The sequence below is a fragment of the Gymnogyps californianus genome, chromosome 14, assembly GCF_018139145.2.
Source record: "Gymnogyps californianus isolate 813 chromosome 14, ASM1813914v2, whole genome shotgun sequence".
Classification (NCBI taxonomy): Eukaryota; Metazoa; Chordata; class Aves; order Accipitriformes; family Cathartidae; genus Gymnogyps; species Gymnogyps californianus.
Window position 1 is genome coordinate 5,057,596 of NC_059484.1, and position 24,881 is coordinate 5,082,476.

Below are 24,881 nucleotides of genomic sequence, written 5' to 3' on the forward strand. Positions count from 1 at the left end.
GCATGAGCCACCAACTCTCATCTGTAGCTATAGAGAGAGCCAGAAGATGAAAAGCCCCGTTTCTGAACTGACTGTGCTGGCAGGGCTGGAGCTGCCCCCGAACCTTAGCAGGCTTCAGGCACGCCAACAGGCACAGCATCCTGACACCACAGATTTCTGGACCCAGTCTGAGCTGTAGGACAAGGGGATTAAACTGAGCGGTGTTTTGCTGAAAACTGACAAAATGCAGTTGAATTCTGGGACGGCTGCAACGCTTGCATCATCCCCATATCAGAGAACATCTATTTTCATTAGTAATACCAGGGATTGTTTCCAGGTCTTTTCTATTAACTCTGAAATGTTCAAGTGCTGCGATGTAAATTTGTAACTGTATTATATTGGCTATTTAACAACTACTTCCTCATATTTCTATTCCAAACAAGGTGTAATATTTTCTTCAATATTACATAAAAGAAACTAATTAATGAAAATGAGCCATTTCTGTTACTTTTCTTTTAGAACTTTCAACCCTCCAGGTCAAATTTTAATTTGTGAAATCAACATTTTGTAACAGAATATGGAATTTAATAGAAATCAATACCTGTTGAGAAAATCTATTTGGGAATACATTGGACCAAGAGAATTGTCTTGGCATTATTCATTTTGCTTGAATTATTTTATGTTACAAACACACAAAAATAGTTGTAGGAAGACAGTCACTCAAGCTTCTATAGAAAAGTGCAGAAAGCAGATTTAGAAAGAAATCATCATATGGCAGAAGAAAACTAATAATGTTCGTGACAATTTTTTCTACCTTCAATTTTAATATTTCAGGAAATAATTTGAAGAACAACATTTTGGCCAATAACCTTCCTTTTTATTTCTAAAATGCCAAAATATGGAGCTCAATGGATGTTAAAATTTGTAGCTAAAATCTGGATTTATAAGAAGTAATATGTTCACTAATAGTCACACATAGGACAACCTTTTTTTTTGGTAATCTTTTAAAAGTGTACCTGACAAATTAAGCTGATACATTAAGTCCTTTTTTTTTTTTAACACGGAAGTTAAATGTGTAAAAACATGTGGCTATTTTTTTTTCCCTGAAAACTTCATCTTGTTTCTGCACAGAAATGATCAGCAAGATCTAAATAATTTTGCAGTCAATACATTTTGTTATTTATTGCTTTAGCAGGGTAGGCAATAACTTCTTATACTAGTACTGGAAAAAAATCATAACCACTATTTTGTCCCACTTTTTCATCTCTTTCAATGGAATGAGAGGCTGAGCTAAGAAAAGAGAGAAGCCATTATCTTTCGTGGTAGCTACTTCTTGAGACTATGGCAGCTTCAGTATACCTGAAACTTGGAGTCTAACCCTGTGGCACTTTTAAAAGTCAAAAACCTTAGTTTTAAAACTTTCAATTTGACACTATACATTAGATTTGCCTAATATTGGTACCAAAAATAACAGCTGAGCTGCAGAATTCTCAAAAGCACCTTCACAACTTAGAAGCTAAGGCCAATTTAAAAAAGTCATTAATATGCCATTTGCAAAGATATGTTAAAATACATGACGTACTTCAGATGAATAAAACAGAACTAAGACTCCTGACACCAGGAACCCTAGAAAACCTATTTAAGAAAAAAATGCTGAAATTTCGAATGAGATTTGTTCAAAGGAGCCTCAGGATTGAAGTGCCCAGCTCCCGCTTAGTCTAGAGCTCTAATTCTTATACTGCTTTGAAGACCGCAACCTACATCTATACATAAACAGCTTGATTATTTCTAACATAATTTCTTGGATGGTGCAAGAATGTCTGCATATCACTATACTCGTCTAGAAATTTGGAAAGATAATCACCTGCTTTTGTAAAATACTTCAAGATCTAGGAATAAAGTGTTGGATCATGTTAATAACACAACTAAACATTATCAGACGATAGTGAAATACAGATGTAGGGAATACGCTCATTTTCATTCTGGGTGGCTTAATGAGGCAACAGCTCAAGCACTGGTCAGCATATGATATATAACAGGCAACTGCCTGCTCCTCTTCACTTAAGGAAGTTTTGCTGACCATAACATATATAAAGCAGCATGTACCAACCAGCCTGTGGACTATATGCTTGTTATGCTGTAGCCTGTATTCCTTTTTGGACAAATTATTCAGCCTCATGAATTAGTAAGCTTCTCTCTTGTCTTGCTTTCCTTTTCATGCAACATTGCAGAAAATTGCAAGAATTGCCCCATTTGATTTTTACAGAGCTGATGAGAAAAAAAAATCACAACAAATTTAGACAACAACAGAACAATTTTCTTCCATTTTTCCAAACAACTCCATGTGTGTATGCATAGAGTATTTTATAGCATAGAATAAAGTCTATATTATATAGAGTAGCATCCAACAGGGCTTTTCTGATAGAATATGGAAATCATTGTGCTATTTGAGCATCATAGGGATGAATACAAGGGGGACCTGTCTGGTGTATCCAGAAACATTATGATCCTCATTTTACAGACAAATATTTAGTGACTTGCTCTACATCACCCAGTAAGCCTATAATGAAATCCTGACTGAAGAAACAGTTTCCTGTAATGAAGTCCAATCTTTTGGGCATAATCTCAAATGAAGTTCTTTCTTCAGTTTTAACTTTGGCAATATGAACATAATTAACATATTCATCAATTTCCTAGCATCTTTCCATGGAGACATATTTAAATAATATTGATAAATAGGAACACCACTCTTCTTGTAAGCATACAACGCCATCAAATATCGATTAATGATGTGCTAGCTTTTAGATTCATTATAAATATATACTTAATATTCATAGAAAGAACAGACATAGAAAAAGAAAACCAAGAAGAAAACGAAAACCTAGTCAGATGTATTGATGATGCTAGTAAAACAGCAAGTAAAACAGTTTTATGTAAGGAATAAATAACAAAACTCCCTAAGTTAACGTATCTTTAAAATAATTTGAAATGTTATTCCATTATTGAAACTTGTGTTAACCACACTAAATAAAATGTAATCTAACTGGAAACTAGTTTGCATTTTCCCTTGTTCTAGACTGCAGTCTTCATAATATATAAACCGCAGAAGCTCCTACTCAGTGGAAGGAACCTTCTTCTAGGTGTTGCCAATATGTTAAATGCTAATAAAACTCAGTGTTATAAAATAAAGGCCACATCATAAATTGCAACAGAGTGCCCTCAGTGGGAATGATGCCTGAGATGCAAACACATGAAGCACCTGAAAGCAGCATCTCATGTTAAAACATGAATAAAATCTCTGGGAGAAATTTTCCCATACAATGCAACTGCACAGATACAGCGTCATATTTATAGCTGCTACCTGCTGTTGAAGGGATTTTCTCCTGGGATGATATGAGTGCTGTCCTTCCCCACTAAGAGCTTGATTCGATCATAGAATGACTTCACAGTTGCTGAACCAGAGTGGCTCTGTTGTATGATGTCAAGAGGATCACGTGAACCTCGGCACAGCAGGCTATTTTGACAAGTAGACTGGAGGCAGCAGTCTGGGTCTAGGCAGTCAACCAAGCCATCTGAAAGGTAAGAATCATCAAGATTCAGCCGGCTGCACAGTGCTATCAAGCAATAATATCCAATGGACATCTTAAGGCACTGGGGAAAAAAATCTTAATGCTTACTCTTCATAACATCTCTATGCCGTAAAACTGGTAATTGAACCAATAATGCAGTGAGGATGAGACTTTCTCAAGTACACTGGCTAAATACCATTACTGCTACAATTAATTTAAACCAGTGTTAGATGAGACTCAATCCCAAAGAAATCTCTTAAGGGTTGAAATTAGGAAGAAGAAATAGCGGAAGGAGTACAGGATTTTTTGTTTAGGTTTTTTGTTTGTTTTGTGGTTTTTTTTTAAATCTTTCCGACTGTTTGTTTTACAGTTTTTAGATTTCCTTGCTGGGCTGTAAGAGTCTTGAGAACTATGCTGTTTAATTTCATTTGTTCTGTTTGGGGAGATGAGGGAAGGAGATGGGGGTGACAGAGTAAGTTATCGTTACCTAAGTAAAATAAAAATTACATTGTACCCATTTTGGCAATTCATAGGGAAGTGCTGCTGGAACTCCCACCTCCCATAGATAACTGAATCAGAACTTGTTCGCATGCTTGGATAAGGAAGGAACAGTCACAAAGCTGGTGGGTTCAGTAATCATATTACATATTAGGTTGTCCTTCAAGAATATTTCTTAAGAAGTATTTTTAAGAAAAATTAGAATTTAAACACCAGAAATTAAAATGGAATCCTCAATGGGGAGATCGATCTGTATACTTAGATAACTCACAACTATTTTTAGCACATACAGTAACAACTTCTAGCATCACCCTTTCCTTTGGTATCATCATGTAACTGAAATATGTTCTCTCAATGGAGTTCTACTGTAATTTAGAAATTAATAACCATTTACTTTAAAATATTACCATCTCTAACAATTTAGAAACAGTTGTTCATCTACTGTGGCAAGAATCAAGCATTCAATCTGCAATCTACTTAGGTCTGTAAACTTTCAGAGACTCCCCGAGGCATATTAATCTGATTTTTGAATACAGATATGGCCTGGGCACATACTGAATATCATACACAACAGAGAACATTCCAGTAGGTTAGTTGACAGAAGTACCTTAGAGTAAGATTGTGACTCGTGTATTTTCAAGATTTTCAAATGCACAACAGACCAGCATTACCCTACACAGTGATAACTGGAAAAACAACAACAGAAAAACCAACCCAAACCCAAACCTGTAAAAAGCTTTCTTATTTTACAATTAGCCTTGTATTTCCAACGGATTGTGTGTGCCTGAAATGACTGTTTCTGATTGCCAAGGTATGCTGATAATGTTCCGTTCAGCCCTCTAAGGAAATCTAAGTGAGACAAACTACCTTGTTGCAAGAGCTATACATTGCTTTAAGGTCAGTCGCCTATTCACATTAAGAGCTCCATTCATCTTGAAATCCTTTCCAACGTGGCAGTAGGAATTTTCTTCTTTGCTACAGTCCGTTTTCCACCCACTTTATATAATCATTGTAAGGACATCATTAGCTTCAGATTATAACTCAAGGCAGTTTTCCTATTAAGCTCAGAACTTTTTCTCAGCAACCTGTGTTCTTTCTCAGTTTGTGACACCTCTACAACTATGAACTTAAAGCTGCCCACTGTTTAGTCCGCTCAGTTCTTCTATTCAGACAACCACCAGTCAAGAGAATCCTATCAACACATTAGAAATAACAGAAGCAAAACACAGGATATAAATTACTCCCCTTGATAAATTTACATTTACCTGTTCAAGCTGCATCGTATTTTTGCTATACCTGTTATTAGAGGTGAGCATACGTTATGTCTGTAATGACCTCATCATGCAGCAGATTATGGGATGCTGTGACCGAACACTTCTGATGACACCATGAACTTTCAATTGGCATATCAATCTCTCAGCGTCCTGTCAGTCATGTGAATCACATCTTTATGCCCACGAGCCCCCTTGGATATAGTCTGACATTGCAATCTTCAGTAAATTACCCTGTCACTGCCAATCTCACCGTTATCTCACAAACAATCAAGCAGGCAATCAAACTGCTCTGAATTGCCAGTTCAGGACCTGGGAGGCTAGAAACATCTCCATTCAATACCAGGGAGAAACCTGTGTATGATTCCTTTCATGTAGGAAGGCGTTTATGCAGTTTTGTGAATGCAGACTTGCACACTTTCAGATGCTTACAAGAATATTTAGAAAAGACAGGCATATACCGTAACATAAATATACACATGATTTACTTGTTTGGAACATTATTACTTATAATATATGGCTATATTCCCCTGGTACTAATTTATTCCCAGATGGCAGGATTCGGGAGTCAGGATATTTTTACCTTATGCCAACTAGTTGATCCAGCTTGTTGTAACGGCCGAACTGAGGTATGGATCTGTTCAGCATACGCAGCCAGAACCTGGGCACTGCTGTTTGGTGTCAAAGGCTTATACACTGCTATACTGTTTGCATTCATAGTTGCATTGCTGCTATTATTTACTTTGTTGCTCTGAAACCTCTGACTCTATGTATGAAAGAGTATTGATTACTGTCACAATATATTTGTTTCTAGTTCATGTTTGCCTAATTTGCTATCCGGATGTATTATCACAGAATGGCTGAGGTTGGCAGGGACCTCTGGAGGTCAGCCAGTCCAGCCCCCCTGCTCAAGCAAGGCTACCAAAAACTGATTGCCCAGGACCGTGCCCAGACAGCTTTTGAGTATCTCCAGGGATGGAGACTCCACAACCTCTCTGGGCAACCTGCTCCAGTGCTCAGTCACCCTCACGATAAAGAAGTGTTTCCCAGCATCCATTTGTGGCTGGGGTTGTTCCTCCCCAGGTGCAGGACCTCGCACGTCATGAAGTTCCTGTCAGCCCATTTCTGAAGCCATGTTGTACCATTACATATGAAGTAAATTGTTACAGAATCATTTAGTTGCATTAAACTGAGTTGATTAAAACAAGGGCTAGAAAAAATGTACCTTCTGTAAGAGAAAACTCTGCCATAAGCATGAATTTTAATTAGAATTCAGTACTTTGTTTTTTAATATATATTTCAGGGCTTGTAGTCTTCCAGATTTCCTCAGGCACACTGAATTATTTATATGGTTAATTCAATGACAAAAACCTCACCATTAGCCTCACCAAGATATTGCTGCTTTTCATAGCATACACATCTGAGTTTAAAGTGGCCAGTTAGCAGCTCTCTGAAACTCTGTATGCTAAAGGGAGGAGACTGTAGAGGGAGTTAAGATGGTGCTGAACCTCCTCCAACTATTTAAGACCAAAAGAAGTCCTGACTTGGCCTTAACCGAGAAGAAAGAAATAGGAAATTTTGATCTGATTTAAACTGAGAGCACAGGATTAGCCCTCCATTGCTGTTTGTGGTTCTTCTGAATTCCCAAATCTTTTCAGAAACAAATCAAGTGACATGGTATTCCTCTTGAAGACTTCACTTCTGCTAATGGATACACACATTTCTTGACTTTCCGTGACCTGTTCCACAAGCTTTTTGGCAGACTTAACTATACAGCAAAAAGAAAATTTTAAAGTATTACACCTAAGTGGAATAATCTACTCGTGCATGCCATACTTTAAGGTGGCCTTATTATTGTGTTCCTCTTGAACATCATTACAAGGCCTAAAAAGCTCTCAGTAGAAACAGTGATATATTTGACTGCTAATGTATTTAGAACCTCCCATCATCAGTTTTACTTCACCACTGAATATATTTTCTCATCACATTCAGGTGACTGGATTCCAGAATTGTGCTACACCTTTCTTTGGAAAGTTGACGCTTGAACTATTGTTTGGTTTTTTTAACTCGTACGAGTAAATTATCTTTAGTTTCCACTCTTCATCAAATACTTGCAGGTTGTGCTTCAGGTTCAATTCATGATGCACATTAGAATGAGTCGACTTTGACCTGACATCCAGCTGCTTGAGAAAATGCTTTCTGTACCCAGCAGGGGACAATTTTGTTTCCAAAACAAAACTTCTGAGCACATGCTCAGTAGAGGGCATCCTTACACTTCACTAGCTTCAGGAGCTGGTGACTTTCAGAGCATAATTCCTGGAAATTTTTTCTTTTTCCAATAAACATTTCAGACCGATGATTAAAATGGAGGTGGGGGGGGGGACCTGGGGGGGGAACAGCAGCTACTACGAACCCTGAGGGCAAAAGGGCCTTTGATCACTCTAAGGGCAAATTAGTTAATTTATCATGATCTGATTTTAATTATGTGTAGTATTAATATACCCAAGGTGAAAGAATTAGAGATGCTCTATCAGATATCAAAAGAACAGGCCTTCTCTCTGCCAACACAAATATTTTAATTGAGCTCCAAAACTGCATGCAGAACTGTTTCCACAGACAGGCTACTCCACAGCCCAGCATATCTTATTAACAGGAAGTTTTATCTAATATTTAACCCAAATTTTCACTTTTGTAGCTTGATCAAATTCCTGTTAGCTATATTGGCATACATCATTCAAAATAATTCCTCAGAAATTCCTGGTGCTAACAAGAAAGGAAATGCTTCTCATCCTGTTCCAGCCCTGTTCCTCAATTAGCCAAACTGGAAAGCCTCTCTGTAAACTGTCAGGATATCCATTATACCACGGGCTTTTATACCAAACTGTGAGCACAACGGAGTATTTTCGGAACCATACACCTAAATCAAAGCTGCCTTTCAGGAAAAGTTGGATTGTAAATCCCAAATTGTGGTAAAGTAGAATAAACCTGGCTTCTGTGTAAGCTGAGTGTGCCTCCGAATGCCCAAAAAACTCCCTAATGAGGTTTTAAAGTACCCTGGAATGTGACATTGGTAGAGCAACAGCCCCGCTTCCCTTGCCCACTCAGGATCCCTGTGCTGCCCAGAGCTCTGGCAGCGGGGAAAACCCTCATCCCTGGAAGAAACTGCTGCAGGTGTAGCTCCAGCTACGCCCTGAGTGCTTGGTGGTCCTTCAGAACCTGTGAATACTGGTGGATTATTGATGCTCCAACTTCAAACCACACATCGCTTAGAGCAGAGTTGACCTAGAGGGCTCCAAGATGCAAACAATCTTGAAAAAAATGTTTGTTCAGTTCCAGTGTACACACAGATACCTATGCAGCAACCGGCGGCTTTTTAAACCATGGAATTTGCAGTCACTGAATTTCTTCCTTCCGTTTCTCCATGGGTTATAAGAGCATGTTATTGTAGGAACGTATCCCATGAGGGACAGCGTAAGGATAAGCTGGCTAATGTGTGTAAAGGCTATTAGAGGCTGACATGAAGTTTTAACAAAATCACATACAAGCACACTCATTAGCTCTTGTCAAACTTATATAATGTCTGGTTTTGATACAGATTTTATACTGGAGCCTACATGACTCACTCTGGCCCCCATCCACAATAGATTTCAACTACTCATTACATTTAATGTTCTAAAACTGACTATTGTACAGGCTCTGGGAAGGTATTTTCTGCACCCAGAGTATTCTGGGTATTTATATTGAGAACTTCATAAAATCTTTTGTCTGTGCTGAATTAGAGACCCCTGCTGAGGCAATGCTTGTTGAGGCAAGCTAAATTACATGATTTGCTTTTGTGCTGTGAAATACTTGTATTATCTTAAATGTCACGAGCCTGATGCAGTATCAAGTCACAGGATTTGTAATTTTCTAAAAGCAATTTTTTTCTAAATGTTTATTGCAGGAAGACGCTTCTCTTTCCTTTCTATTTTCTTTCTGTCTAATTTCAGAGATGAGTTTTCTAAGACAACTCAAATAAACAGCCTTTCAATCAGTCAAGTGCACTGTCCTGACAGTGAACTTCTCTAGAAATGTATTTTTCTCGTGAATTGAAGAGAGTTCATACTGAAGCAGATAGCTGGCTTTCTCTCATTCATTATCTTTAATGTATTATGCCAAATAGAATTACCACCAACTGTACTTCTTGGTGGGGTTACGGCTATATAGTAACAAACTGAAGGGCAAAATTTGCCTTCTGAGATATACACAGCTCTCTTTGGAAAGCCAAGTGGAAATAAATTAAACTGTATTTTAAAAAGAATGTCCCACTTTGCATAACAAACAAGGAATTCCTCATTCTATTTAGCTTAGTATTCTATACTGCTATGGGTTGCTTCCTTTCCTTCCTCACCCAATTTTACTCCAGATAATTACATTTTGAGGAGAAATGTGATCTGTGAAGTGATATAAGCAGTGATTGCATTTAAGCTTTTTTTTTTTAACCTGCCTGCACCTGTCCTCTCCATCCTGATCAAATCTGATACAAACCAATTTAGCAAAATTTTGGTTATTTTTGTTTTTCTTTCTCTGAGATTGCGTAATTTAACTGTCTTGTCATTAAAAATTATAAACATGAGTAGAGCAATTTTGAACGGATGCAAAAGGTGGGAGAAGAGAGAAAGAAGGAAAAGAAAAGGCTAGAAAGAGCAACCCCAGTGGGCAATACGGGCCCCTGCCAGGGCTGCTTCTGCAGAAGCCAGAGTTCTTACTTAAATCTCTCTCCCAAATTATCCGATTGAGTTCAGGACAAAGGCCCCTCAAACATGAGCTCCTGGAATCAACTGCATCCAACATCTAGTGAAACTATTCTTTAGAAAAGAAATATGATTTTTGCTATGCGTTACGTTGTCCATTTTACTTGGAGGCACTGTAAAGTCTAAGTTGAAATCTAGTTAAACATATACAATTTATGAAGACTGTTCCGAGATACTAAAAACATTTTTCAATTTATGAACAAGCATATTATTATCAAAAAGTTGTTGTAAAAAGATGGGTATAAATAGCCACTCTAGTGATTTCCTTATGCAATATGTCAAAAGAAATATGACTTTAAAAGTAATGTACCTTCTCCCTTTCCTCAAAATATAATTTCTAATCCCTTAATTTCCTAAAATAAATCCACGGTGAATTAAATGGGTTATACATATCTATTGGGGGGATTATACATTGTAATCACAATTATAGGTCTTAAAATAAAGCTATTTCTAATCCCTCCGAAAGATGCTTACTAACTATTAACCTACTGAGGGGCCGATTAAGGAAAGGGATTAGATTTAGAAGTGCCCACAGTGAGTAAATTATATAATCCAAACATGTTTCGGAAAACAGAAGCATTTTCCAATTTAAAAAGATCTTAAAAGTGAGTCAATGCCAGAAAGCCCTTACCTTTCAGTTAGGCTTCCTCCTTAAAGATAAATAAATAAATAAACAGATAAATAAGAGACTTCCAAGTTTTTTCAGCAAAGTAGCCTATGCACCATAGCGACCCTAAACAGGTTCATAATGAAGACCCAGTTAAGGCTGTATCTAGATTTGACGTGTGATGGTAAGGACAAATACAGGTGAATTTCCCAGTGCTACCTTGGATTATGCACAGTTCTACTTGAACAGCCCTAAGAGGAGAAAACAGCTTTGGACATTCTCTCCTCTCTCTGCTCTGGAATCCCGTTTTATTTATGTAATACACACTGACATCTCATTTAAAATGAAGATTTGTAAGTCTCAACAAGACAGGGACACATCTGCCTCTTCTAGGAATAAACCAACTAAAGGGCATTAATCTAAAATTGAAAGAAAATATTAAGTATAATCTTTCATTTTTCTCTTTTTGAACTATGGTATGGAGTTCGCATTGTGGCAGATAATAAGACAAAACAGGACAAATGGGAATCCCTTTGGAGTCAGTGGCAATGCTCTTCCTGACATCCATGAAATGAAGACTTGGCCCAAGGCCTTTGAATCTGATTGTGAGATACAATTGCAATAAGAATGGCTGAACAGTGAAAGAGCTCCAAAATATGTTAAATCTGTTGCCACATGGGGAAGAATGGAAGACAGAAAATGATAGTTCCATTTCAGTGACACACTGAAGCAACTATATTTTAACAACATGAATAGATGGACAGAAAGAAAGGAGGTTCAGCTGTCCAGATAAGGACCTCATTTAGGCAAAAAATTGTATTTTTAGCTATCCTACTGCCTTTCGAAAGAAGAGCTTGCGTCTTCAGTACTACTCCAGAACTATTTGCTTATGTTAACAGAGTGTCCTGGTTTCGGCTGGGACAGAGTTAACTCTCTTCTTAGTAGCTGGTACAGTGCTGTGATTTGGATTTAGTGTGAGAATAATGTTGATAACACACTGATGTTTTAGTTGTTGCTAAGTAGCGCTTAGCCTAAGTTAAGGATTTGTGCAGTTTCCCATGCTCTGCCAGCAAGCAGGTGTGCAAGAAGCTGGGAGGGAGCAGAGCCGGGGCAGCTGACCCGAACTAGCCAAAGGGGTATTCCATACCATGGAACGTCATGTCCAGTATATAAACTGGGGGGAGTTGGCCAGGCAGCGCGGATCGTGGCTCGGGAACTAACTGGGCATCGGTCAGCAGGTGGTGAGCAACTGCATTGTGCATCACTGGTGGGTTTTTTTGGATTGTTTTTTTTTTTTCCCTTCCTCCCCCTCCTTTTTTGTTATATTCCTTTTCATTACTATTATTATTATTATATTTCATTATTACTATTGTTAGTATTATATTTTACTTTAGTTATTAAACTGTTCTTATCTCAACCCATGAGTTTTACTTTTTTTTTTCCCCTCTTTCCTCCTCCTCACCCCACTGGGAGGGGGAAGGGGGAAGCGGCTGCGTGGTGCTGAGTTGCTGGCTGGGGTTAAACCACAACACAGAGCAATGATGGTAATGGAGCAGCAAATGAGTTCAACATTTTGCTGCAACTAAACTTGTTTGAGTTTCAAATGAAAAGAGTGACTGGGAGGAGAGGCGATTTCTTTAACTTTCAATAATCTTGCACTTTACGGGAAACTTGGGGTTCTGGTAACTAGCTGAATCTTTAACATTGATTCCCATAGTACAGTTTTCAGCTTCGTCTAACAAGAAAATTTTATCTGTTCCTTTATATACGCAGTTACAATTACATAAAGGTGCGGCTTGAAGCACAGAGCACACATCCCTTCCTTCCTCTCCATTCCTGCACACTCCTGTGGTCTCCCCCGTGTTAGCATTAATAAACATAGAGGTCACAGGACGTGTTCCTGGCCAGATGCGTAGTGAACCAGACACATAAAGAGTAGTACAGCTTAAGGCAAAGGCAGAACTGCGCTCTAAGATACTAAGTGATTAACATTATATTCAGTTTTGAGTTGTGTTGTAGCTCTTGTGACTGACAATTTGACAAACTGATGGGAATGACAATGACTCTGTCCTTACAGCTCACATTGGAAAGGACCCCATGCCATCTCAAAGAAATCTGAAACTCAAAATATAATCAAGCAAACTGAAACAGCAAAAATCACCAAGGCATGAGAGAGACAGCAGAATACTGCAGTGCCACACAGCCTGTGGGTAACTCTCAGCCTGCGCCACCTGCGCCATCCACAAAACACAGCGGGGCTGAATCGGAGCGTTTGTCTGTTCAGTTTTTCAGGTATACCTTGCAAGTATGTGGAGAAACCGCTAGCTGAACAGGTGCTGAACATCACCTAAGCTCCCTTATAGAAAATCTCTACAGAAACGTAATAAGGATGAGACTATTAGAGAGTAGCAACAATTGTCAGATTAAAGTACTGAGCTAAGGGTCAGAAGACAAGAGATTCATTCCTGCCTTTATCATAAAATCCCCATGTGAAAACGTGTGGGTCAAATGGATTTTTCAGGTTGTTTGGACCTTGGAACAGGCATAGATTTTCAAACTATCTACATTCCCACAAGCAGCAATAAGCAGTAACCTCACTAGCCTCTGGAAAAAAACAACTTCAACCTGCGAGCATTGAGAACATCTGAAGAGTTCTCCCCTTAATCTTTCTAGCCTTCAGCTAGACGAAACAGTTTTCTTTCAGGTGCAACTATGGTAAACCAGAAACCATGCAGCTTGCATCGTAATGCTGATGAATATTATGTGTCTGTTGTATGGCGTATTTATTCTATGTATTCTTTGACTTCGATGAACTACTATTTGCCTTCCACGAACTAAGTTTTAGAATTCTGCAATTTTAAATTGGGATGAACAGCTGAATGGTCTCACTGGCCATTTTTTCCCCTCTTTGCCTGTCTGTTTTACAAGTGCAGAATATTGCCTTGGATAGGTAAATAAACATCTTATTCCAGTATTTCTAATAATGTTTTCCAAACTCATGCCTTCTTTTGAGGAAAATCTGATGATACATCCGTTTTCAAATTTTCCTTTATAATCTTCAAAGCCTGTAAAAATTGCAAACCTAAGCAGTTCACCTTTTAGTTTCTTACACTGCATATTAACACAAGTTTAGTGGGTTTTGTTGTATAGTTAAACGCCAACTAATGTAATTTGGCCATTAGATTCTGCTCTTTACAATTCAGTAACAGCTATAAAGCAAGTTCCAGTTTTCTGAAATTGAATCAGCTCTAGCACTTTTAAAATATTTCTGTAAGCACTGATCACATGTGAAACCAAGGAACTACCAGAGGATTTACAGATTAAAGCTAGCGAATGATATTCAGATGTGGTTAATATCATGTAATCAAAACCAAATATACCTGTTCCTCAGTTTGGGACTTACGAACAATTTCTACACCCTGAAGTCTTATATAAAATTAAAGCACTCATCTTAATGACAATTTTACCCTAGAAGCAGCCTTTCAAATAAGCCAAATGTTTCTTTGCAGCTGTAGGAAATACCATGAGTAAAACATTTATTAATCAGCAAACAACAGATGTGCTCTTTAGATTAATTATTGGCCAAAGAAAAGCGAAGGAGTCTCAAGGAAGAAAGCTGTGTCTGATGTTTGATTTTTAACGAAGAGCAGAAGCATGTGAAAAAGAATCTACGTGACTTACTAAAGACATTGTAATGAAAGGAATAAAAAAGCTACTTCAAATGAAGGAGATAGATTAAGCAATCTTGTTTAGATGGCACAACTCCTCAGAACGGCTTTCAGCCCAGCATAGCCTAATACACTATGGAAGGCTCTACAAAATGAGATAAACTAAAGCCATCTTTGAAGGTAAACACAGAACACATAAGTTTCATATTTAATAGGGATATGCCTGATAAAGGAGAGGGAAAATTGAACAGGGGTGTCAGAGCCTTACCATATATGACGGTTCAGCGCACCTCACTCAGCCCTTTAAAGTCTGGCACATGAACTGTGCAATATGACAGCAAGCTACAACCACTTGCACAGGTTGTGTACATGAGAGCATGACCCTGGCCTCTAGCACAGAGCAGAAAAAATATTGCTAAATATCCTGCTCAATCAGCTGCTATGCTTGTGCACACAGGCGCAGTAAGTTGTTTTGCAATTCACATGTGCCAGGAGCCCACAGGGAAAAGTTCTGGTTCGCTGGGCCATGCTCTCCACCGTGGGCTTCAGTGGGATGTGGGGTGGGACTGAGTCTGCCTGTCCGCTCCCGACGCAGGCGCTGTGGGTCACTGCGTCTCTCCACAAGGCCACAGCTCGCTCAGTCTCATTTGTTTCAAAAGAAATGTAACACCACCACTTGACAACAATGACAGCCGAAGTCTTTCTGAAGGAAAATGACTCGCGAAGAAAGCGTGTATAACCCTCTGTTCTTTAGGGACTGGGAATTGAAAGACTTTTGCTCACCTCCCTCATTATCCTTGTTATCGGCACAGGCGGTTTCCATGGCAACGTTGCATCCAGGCCCCCTCCAGCCGGTCTGGCAGACACACTGCCAGCTGTTCTGACCCAGCGTGCATCTCCCATTGCCATTGCACAAATCAGGGCAGCCATCTGGTTGAAGAAATGGAGAAGGTAAGTACAAGACACACTCATTCACGCTGCCACTCAGGCTTCTGACAATATTACTGTGCAGACAAAAAGGCTCGTTCCTGCTGGTGGGACAAACGCTCTCCTGGCCCAGAGCCACAGCCCTGGGGTGGAGAAGGAGGGTAAAGAAAGGGGATACCTCAGAGAAATGGGGATTTAACTCAAGCCAAAAGGCAGGAGGAGTCCTACCGTCAGCCATAATACGTGTTTTAAGAACCCTGTAAAGGTTCAGATCTTGAGTTGAAATTACAGCGTGCTGACAGAAGATCACAGCCTCTTATTTTTCCCACTGTATGTGTGTCCACACACATATATGAGGGAGAATGTCTTCAGCAAGCATGTCAATGTTCAGAGTGCCTTTTATATTGTGCATTGCATAATTCTGCAGAGCATCTCTAAACACAAAGTTTACATAAATAGTTTAGAAAACATTTTCCTTCTTTAACAGTCATTTTAAAAGACTTACTTATTTAACACTGTTTACTTATATTATGATGTAACATTTCATGCTTTCTGAAAGACACATTAGAAGAGATATCCCACAAAAGATGTATGTTTTGAATTGGCTATGTATATGACGTGACTTATTGTATAGCAAGAGCTGAATTAGGAACAAAAATATTAATTAGCTAAGGTGCTTATATGTTCTAACAAAATGTCCATAGGTAATAGAATACCTCGACTGCTTTTTCCTGAAACTACACGAGTCTCAGGAGGCACTACTGTATCTTACTAAATATTCATTATGAAAGAGTAAGAAAACCAAATTCCAGCCTTGGTATATACAATTCAAATCCATCAACACCCAGTCCACACAAGCACGTGCATTTGTCTGTGGAGGTGATAGAAGATTTGAGTGCTGCAGCAGACCTCTCGTAGCACCTTTTCATTAGGCTGAGCAGGAGGAGAAGGCTGTGTTGCCATACTGACAATAGATGTTGGATTCCAATCATTCGCAGGCTCTCTCGTTTGGGTTGGAAATACAGTCTAATCCTGCCATCTCTACAACCACCAGAGAACATAGAACAATTAATCTCATTGCTGTTGGTCTTGGGCAGAAAATTTAATCTCAAAACGGCTCATAAAGCTTCATGGTCTCTCACTTTCCCCTTCACCAGCAGTGATGGGTCACTGTCAGCATCAAGATCTGCAGGGACCTGCTGCAGCCCTCTCAGGTCTCACTGACTCGCTCGGTTAGTCCTTCGCATTTGCCACTGTGACCCCAAGTTGTGACTATTAATTAAGTACTCCACTCCCTTCTCCAGGCACTTTAAGAGCACCAAGGAACTAATGGGCACCCTACCAGAGTGTGGATACTCTTTTCACCAGCTCTAAGTGAGGAAGGCAGCAGTGGGAAATATCTTGAAAGCAAATAAATATGTTTTCTTTGTCTGAGCAGCACCACTTCAGATGTGCAGCACTGGAGAAAGACGAAGATGACAGTATGTTGCCTTTGTGCCCCTTGGCCTCTGCAGGTGACCACGAATAGGAGCAACTGTCAAACTAGCACAGCTTTCCTACTAGTGCTGAAAGGCTGAGCAGCCTTCCAGAAATCACTAACTTAGACTGCCTGTGTGTTTCTATAAACCTGTTCAGAAAGCCACAGCTCTGAGTTTGTGTCTCTTCCTACTCCTCCCAGCTGGCACTGCTGTAGCCAGGTGATGTTAGAGAGAAGTTCCTCTGCCCCCATACTGGTTTTCACGCTGCTGCAGGAGTTTCCCATGCGGGAAAGCAAGCTGCCTTGTATTCCTGGTACTCACACAACTGATATCACAATATGTAAGCATTCACTTTTACTTTTCCTCGTTGGGTTGTTACCTGATACATTCATAGTGATTAATTAAATTTTAAGAGGACTAAGTAGTCCACAGCCACATTAATTTTTTATGTAATTCTGAAAGTTTCCTTTACTATTTTTAAAAAAAAAAAAAGAATGCTGGGCCCGTGGAAGGTGCTGGACTGAGACCTCTGAGACCTCAGCTGTCCCACAGAAAAGATTCTTTATAGATAACAGCAACCAAAGTTTCTGTGCATTGTCCTACCGAGGTGCCTGAACCTGCATCATTTCTAGCACTGGCACAGCAGCTTGATCTCCACCAAAGCTCTGTGGAGTAAGGCACCAGACCTCTGTGAACAGGGCCAAGACCATTCAGTTCATTTTACACAGAAAGCTATCAGCAGATAGAAACAAGTCCTAGAAGTTTTATTTCAACGCTGTTGTATATTAAAAAAATACAGCGCCCCTTTCACTTAAATGTAAGGTTATTTTGGCATTACATATCTTAGCTATAAAAAATTGCACTTACTTCTGCAGCACAGGTAATATATTTTCAAGGCATTTATTTTATCTCTTTCATTTGTCAGGTTGTTTGAATGACCAAAATGATAATGTTTGAGGGGAGGCATCATACTGTAGGACAAATTATTTGTTTTAAATGAAAAACAAATAGTAATTGTGAATATACACACACAGTTGGCTTTATACTGAGGCACTGAAGAGAATTAAATCACTGAAGCAGTTTGCTTTGCAGCATATGAGCAAGATGAAAACATGAACAGTAGGGAGCTAGTAAAATCTCTGAAAAGTTTCACGTGCAGCTGGGGATTAATGGATATGACTTTGCGTTTAGCTTAAAGAGAGAAGCAAGCATCACTGGTATAGACATGATGTTGCTAGGAAACAGAATGCTACCTCCACCGAGTTTATTTAACTGTGGCCTTCCAAAGACAGACTTTGTGTTTCAATAACATAAATATCAGAAGGAAGGGAAAAAACCAGCAGTAGACTACAGTAAGATCCAAGTACTTTGACAATAATTTCTTCCTTAAAAGATCTATTAAATTAATGATGTATTAACTTTCAAAACAGCTTTAACTAATGGACAACTATTTAGATATTTTGTATGGTTATGTGTGTTTCTGTACGTGTGTGTGTGTGTGCATATATGCTTTTCTGTTTATGCCTGTCTTTCTTCAAGCAAATGTTTACATAGCATTATAGTCTGTTAGACCAAAATTTGTTCTAACAGTGTGTTGACCAACTAGAAACATAGCTCCATTATGATCTATTAATAACAAGTTTTCTTCTAAAAAAGTTTACATTTAGGCAGTGCACTGAATATCTCTATTTACATCTTCCTACATGTGCATGTGTGCAATGATTAGTACCGATGAACATCCTCTGCACACACAGCATTTGCATGTGGCTAATGGGCCTTGATGCCCTTCAACAGGTTTTGACAGTGGGCAAGGTCACACAGTGCCTAACCGAGGAGCCTTCAGAGTCTCAGCAAATGCTCAGTGCTCACAGCCGGACATATGGTCTTTGCTGGAAACACGCACTGTACGAAGCATATCCTAACACTAAGTGCTTTGTTAAAGCTTGCTTTCATTCTGCAGTCCTAGCTCACACCGAGCAGCGTATTACCTCCTGGCTGTCTTATGAATTCACTCACAGAGTAAGGTAGTCAAAGAGAGAGTAAGGTAGTCACAGAGAGAACGGCTATCAACATCTAACCTTAAGAAGTAATCTGCTATGGTATGAAGCTCTCAGTCACAGCACAGAAAAGGGCCCTTCATGCTAAGCAGACAGGTTGCTATGCCTGGTGTGTAGAGAAATTCTACTCATCTTTTCTATTACAGTATGCTTAATGGAAAATGTCAAAAAGCTAGGTTAAAAAAGAAGAAAGTGCTTGTTTCAAGTGCTAGATTGACAACCTATTTATTCACAGAACAGGCAGAGTACAGGCAACAGCTGTTCAAGTGTCTCACACTTTTCTAGCAATGCCTCTGCATCGGCTGCTGCTGCTAGAGGTGAAACACTAATGCAGCCTCCCTTCTCTTTCAGTCTCCAACTTGCCTGTGGGACTGGTACCTGGGAGCTTTAATACAGGTACATATGCATTTACAATTAAAACAGCAAGAAAGACTTCAGTACTTTTTGCAATGCAGCGTCAGGAATCTGTGACTAGCGTTGTGAGGGATCATCAGGCTCAGAGAAGGTTTCCAAATCAAAATACTAAAATTCATGCCTCTCCATACCACAGACAGACAAAATGCCCAGCATTTATGTAAAGTGAAAGCCGGAAGGCAGTGGTAAAGAAAAAGGAGAAAATAAAGGCATTATATCTCTGGATCTACAGAGAATGATGTAAACTGGTGTTTTGTACATATGAGATCCCAAAACATTTTTTAGCATTCTCAATGAACAGAACAATCTCTATAATCTTGCAGTTCTGGAACACTATGGCTAGTCTTTAATGCCTGAATTTATTTCCTCTCTTAGTTTTTTTCCAACTACCCAACTAAATTGAAGTAACAGAACAAATTCCTTAATGGATTTCATGGTGTTTCTTGCTTCTCTTTGTTCAAACAGGCTGTTACATTCTTAACTTGCTCATAGTTTAAAAAGCCCATTTCTTGGCACGTTAATATCATACCACATCTACAGTGGTAAGTAGCATGAGAATGCTGACTCTCATGGATCACAACAAGGGGCAACTCTGAAACTCTACAATTTGGTAAGCAAAGATTCAGCAAATTTATCTGTTTTGGTGCATGGGGACAGTTGCCCCCTATATACCTACATTGTTTCTCAGTACTTGAAAGCCCTTCACTTACGTTTCCTCAGCTTATCCATTCCAATGCATGTATGATGACAGTACGTTAAAATGAAAGGAACTTTGGTGATACATAGTACAAATGAATACTCGATAACAACATAAGAAGACTGTAGCTTAAGAAAAAAAAAAAAAAAGAAGTGTGGTATCTTTGCCATAAAATAGTTGAGGTCCTTCTTCTAGGAATGAATCTGACTTCTGACTCTTGACTGTGCCTATTACCAAGAGGAAGAGGATCTACCATGGATGCTAAGTAAATAATGTAGTATCAGAAGAACAGGATACTATTTATCAAAACACTACAAGAAATGAGAACATGTCAATATGAGGAGTATTTAGTCAACTACTACTATGTATATACAATTATTACATTCATCTTATTTCACATCATTAATATTCATGGAGAAAAGGGATCAAAAGGTTTGATACCTTTGGTTAGACATAATAGGAAAAGAAAGCTCCTGTCTGAAAGCCCTTATAACCCAAAAGACAAAATGAGCTTAAAATACTAGATTTTGTTATTTGTTTGTAGAGCTCCACATTGCCACAGTCCATGATGGGGCCTAGAAAGATGCTATAACAATACAAATTAAAATGTTTTTCACAGCAACAACAGAAAAATAAATAGTCTATAAAACAACAAACATTGCTGTTACCAAGGTCATTGTGAGCAAAACTAAATCTACTGCTTCCTCCAGGCCTATGTAAGCTTTATCTACTTCTATAGTTTCATATTTTGAAAACTTACAAGAGATGTATGAAAAGCTGAATTTAACAAGAAAGTCTGCAGAATCATTATGAATAGTAAATGAAATCAATATGGACAGTGCTTGTTTCTAAGAAAGTGATAGTGCCGGACATATTTACGAGAGAAGACTCATAGGTTTCATCTACAATGAAATTATTCTGAGACTAAATTGTAAGGTGATTAATTCATTTTTGAACTCAGCAAATTAATATCCAGTATCTAGGCAGTACACCAAAAATTCTAATCGAATTTTGGGTAAATTCTGCACTGAGTTCCTTTTCATTCCACCGATAGTCACAAACTCCAGGTATACAAATACACATGTACCCAGCTACCCAGGCATATATAGATTTTCCTTTGCATAAACTACTTTAAAACTCCAAACCAAACATTTTAAGTAAATAAAAATATAAAGACACACTGTCCAATTAATTTGTGCTTTTAGTCTAAACGTAATAATCATCAGAACTCCCACTTATGGTGGGGCCAATCGTTCTGGAAAAGAAGGAAGGGAAAGGGCAGCCAGGGAAAGAGAAGTTAGAGAAATCTTGTTCTTTTTAAAGTTTTCAAACTTGGAAGGAATAGGTAGCCTCTTAGTATAATTAAAGGAAAAAGGGCAATAGGAGAGATGGAGGGCAAAAAGTAAAATCTCTCTAGGTGATATCTTGTAACCACTTAGAGAAGGGGACAATGTTTTTAGCCTCTACTTGGTTTGTACATGGAAAATTAGATGTAAATCAAGAGGTTACATCTTGTGAGTCCTTCTGATCCAAAGCTGTCTATCAGCCATCTATCCTCCAAACTCCTCCAAACAGTATCTTCAAGCAGACGGAATGGGTTCCCAGCACCTCTCCCCATTTAGTGCACATGTAGTGCCGCTATAGTCTGGAATATAGTATCTCTTGTTTATCTTTCCGCCTAACCTCATTTTACACATCCTTATCCAAAGCCCGCTGGCAGTCAGTGGAGTCTTTTCCTTGACTTGAATTAACGCTGGACCAGGTGGTCCTATGGGTGAAGATGCCCTGCAGTCAAGAATATGTTGAACAGCACAGTGTTTTCTCGCTCACAGGATACACATGAGTTTCAAGGGGAACATTTAAACTACATTTCAACCCCCCTCTTCTCATTACAGCTGTTAACTACAGAACTGTAGCAAATAAAAGTAGTCTGGGATATGATGGTACCTACAGAATACAGAGAAATGACATACAAGCAGTAATGATAATAGCCTGTTTAATTTGGATTTTAGAGGATAATCACTGTTTTCATATTTTCCGTTCATTCCTTCAGTGAGTTGCTGGTATGCCTACGGCTATCTAGCAAATAATAAATGAGGTACATAGAACGAGGTACCTAGCAACATTGAAAATAAAATTATGCTTTTTATTTGCTATTGTTATTTTTTAATCCTTCAATTCCAAAGCCTGCAGGGCTTAGTTAAAGCCAAAGAAAGGGCATACAAATAAAAATGACACATAGTATTATGGTAGGCACACACAAGTTATTTTCTACAGAGTAATATTTCAACTAAAATAAACTCAAACCCAAAACATGTAACTAAACGTATGTCAATGCAATATATTATTGGTTGAGTGAGAGGTGAGGCCCCTTTGAGTGAGTTTGGACAGTTCCAGAACAGGCTAGAGAGCCATGCAGAAGCACTAGCTCAGGTCTTTGAAGCAGGATAATCACACAGATTGACAAACTGTTAAGAATTAACCCAGCCTTTCAGTGTAATAAAAAGCCTGATTTCACTGCTCAAGTACCACAGCAGTGCTGCTTGCGTCTCCACAGAGTGCTCACACAGAGCAGGAGCTTCTCCGTGGCGCTGAAGCATTTGTCACCAAGATGCTCTGACTGGCTTCCTTGCTTCTTTTTTTTTTTTCTTTTTATTTTTTAGAGAAAACATTTTTTTAAGATTACCCAGTATCCTAAATATTTCTTTAAGCTAGATATCAAACAAAGGAATGTATGGAATAAATAACTATTTGCAGATGTGTTGGGGGAGATGAATACATGCCTGAGTTAAAACTAAAGAATGGGCCAGCTACAATTTTATTTATTGAACAGGCTGAAAAAAATGGAAAGGCTCAGAAGTAAGTTTCAGGAATCCTGAATCCCTCCACTCTAATACCTTCTGTGCAGGCAGACAATTATGAATGTTAAATAAAGGTCCTTAAATTGCCTGCAATATGTATGTCATAACAGAATTTCCTTCTAAATTCTATCTACTATATATCTATGCAATTTCTGCCTTTCACATGTAGAAGTAGGAACTCGGAAAACATCCAGCTTTCCAAACGAAACAGGAAAATGTGACAAAAACATGTGTGACTGTTTAGAAGAGAAGTAAACCTCACACAAAGGGGAACTGCTGGTATTAAAAAGGAAGTCTCAAGAAAAGCCACTTGCATCTTTCTGAAGAAAAAAAACTATAAAAAATATACAGACACACATACACAAACGACAGAGGAAAGCTCATGTTGCAATACAGGTCACAAAAATTTGAGATTGAAAAAAACCCCCATGGGTGTCAGAGCATCACGCCTTGTTAACAAGGGATTGTTCCCAGCAGTACATTCTGTTTTATCCAACTTCATTTTAAGTGACTTAAGCAGATGGGCTCCCATTACTTTCTTGGAGGGAGACACTCTCAAGGTCTCCCTCTTGTGCACAACCAACAGAGTTCTCTATCACCAGCTTTTGGTGTGACCCCCCTTCAAGCTGCCAACAGCTGGGCAGGGAAAAGAGCATGACAGTTTGTGCCACACCGTCCTGAGACTTGAGGAAACCAAACAGATCAATAATCAAAAAATCCATGTCTGCTCAGAAGGCTGAGAATACACAAAGAGCTTCAGCTGAGCCCAAGAATTTGGGCTATTTCTATATATAAAAGACAGTTTCAAGAAGGAAGGGAGACTGTGTTAATGGGAAGTTTAGTCATAAGACTGAGAAGCTTCTGCAATGCTAAGAGACCAAGTGCTCTGCTGTAGCCAGGAGGCCAGATCCAGTCCTGCAAACGTGGGATGTCCACGTTATCCTGCCACCACACAGCCCCCACATCACCCACAGACTGCAGGCAGGGCTAAGGGATGGTACGAGTGCAGTGCGCAGGCAGCGTGCTGTCTGCGTGCCCTGATATTGCCATCCTTAACATGAAGAAGCATCACATCCTGCACAGAAACCAACTCTGTGCACGGTGGCTTTATCAATGATCAGGTGACAATAGTTTCGGATGTGTAGCAGCACAAGCAAAGTAGTTACACAAAACATACGGACATAAGTAAAGACACTGCTGCAGCCCAAAAGCTACAGCACAGCTACACAGTTTCTTCTATAGGCTAAGCAGATTATTTGCTACGATTTTGAGCAAAAGCTAAAATTTGACCCTAGCAGCACATTCAAGTTACATAGTGTATTCTTTTCAAACAAGACTCATATTCAACTCATATTCATATACCCAATAAAAAGATACATAAAAGATGCAGTAAAATTTGTATTTAAGATAGCTGGTTCTTTCAAATTAATCTTACTGTAACAAAATCCATTTAGAATATAATTCCGGGTGAAATTGCATTCATAAAACCAGTACCACAACCATAATCTTTTATTGTATTAACGTTTCTGATATTGGATACAAGGACTGGCATCATCCTTTGTAATATGTAATATCATTTCTGAGAAAGAAGCCTTCTCAAGTTGGATTTATCTCTAAAATAACGTCTATATAAATAGTTCAGTGGTAGTGTAATGATAAAGTGACCTATCAGACAGAATGTGTAAATTCAGTCAATTGAAGAGTAACAAGCAAAACACTGACCTCATATTTAAAAGAATATATAACCTAATTACAATGTAATAACTAAAATCCCTACATTAATCACAATGTTATGGCAGGCAGTTTCAGTCATTCGTTCATAAAAATTAGGATTCACACAGTAATTGCTACTCAACCTCCTTGCACACAATGCAATTGGCTTTTTTATTATTTGAAATATGTGGCAGTCATAGCTTTCCAAAAATACGCATTTGACCTTTTTTGAATAAATGTTTTGGTAAAGTGTTAGTATACTTTTAGATATACTTATTAACTACAAAGCTTCAAGAATCTCATATATGCTGATGCACAGAGTTGTGTCACATTTCCATACTCCTTACCC

The 24,881-nt window shown here is 38.7% G+C and overlaps 1 protein-coding gene across 1 annotated transcript in view; it reads right to left on the minus strand.

Moving 5' to 3' along the window:
• Positions 1-24,881, minus strand: part of TENM2 (teneurin transmembrane protein 2) — a 640,368-nt gene that overhangs the window by 40,284 nt on the left and 575,203 nt on the right. The window contains exons 14-15 of the mRNA XM_050905122.1: positions 15,169-15,315; positions 3,341-3,551 (exon numbers count right to left, since the gene is read on the minus strand). Coding sequence (XP_050761079.1) covers positions 3,341-3,551; positions 15,169-15,315 — 358 coding nt within the window. The remainder of the gene's footprint in view (positions 1-3,340; positions 3,552-15,168; positions 15,316-24,881) is intronic.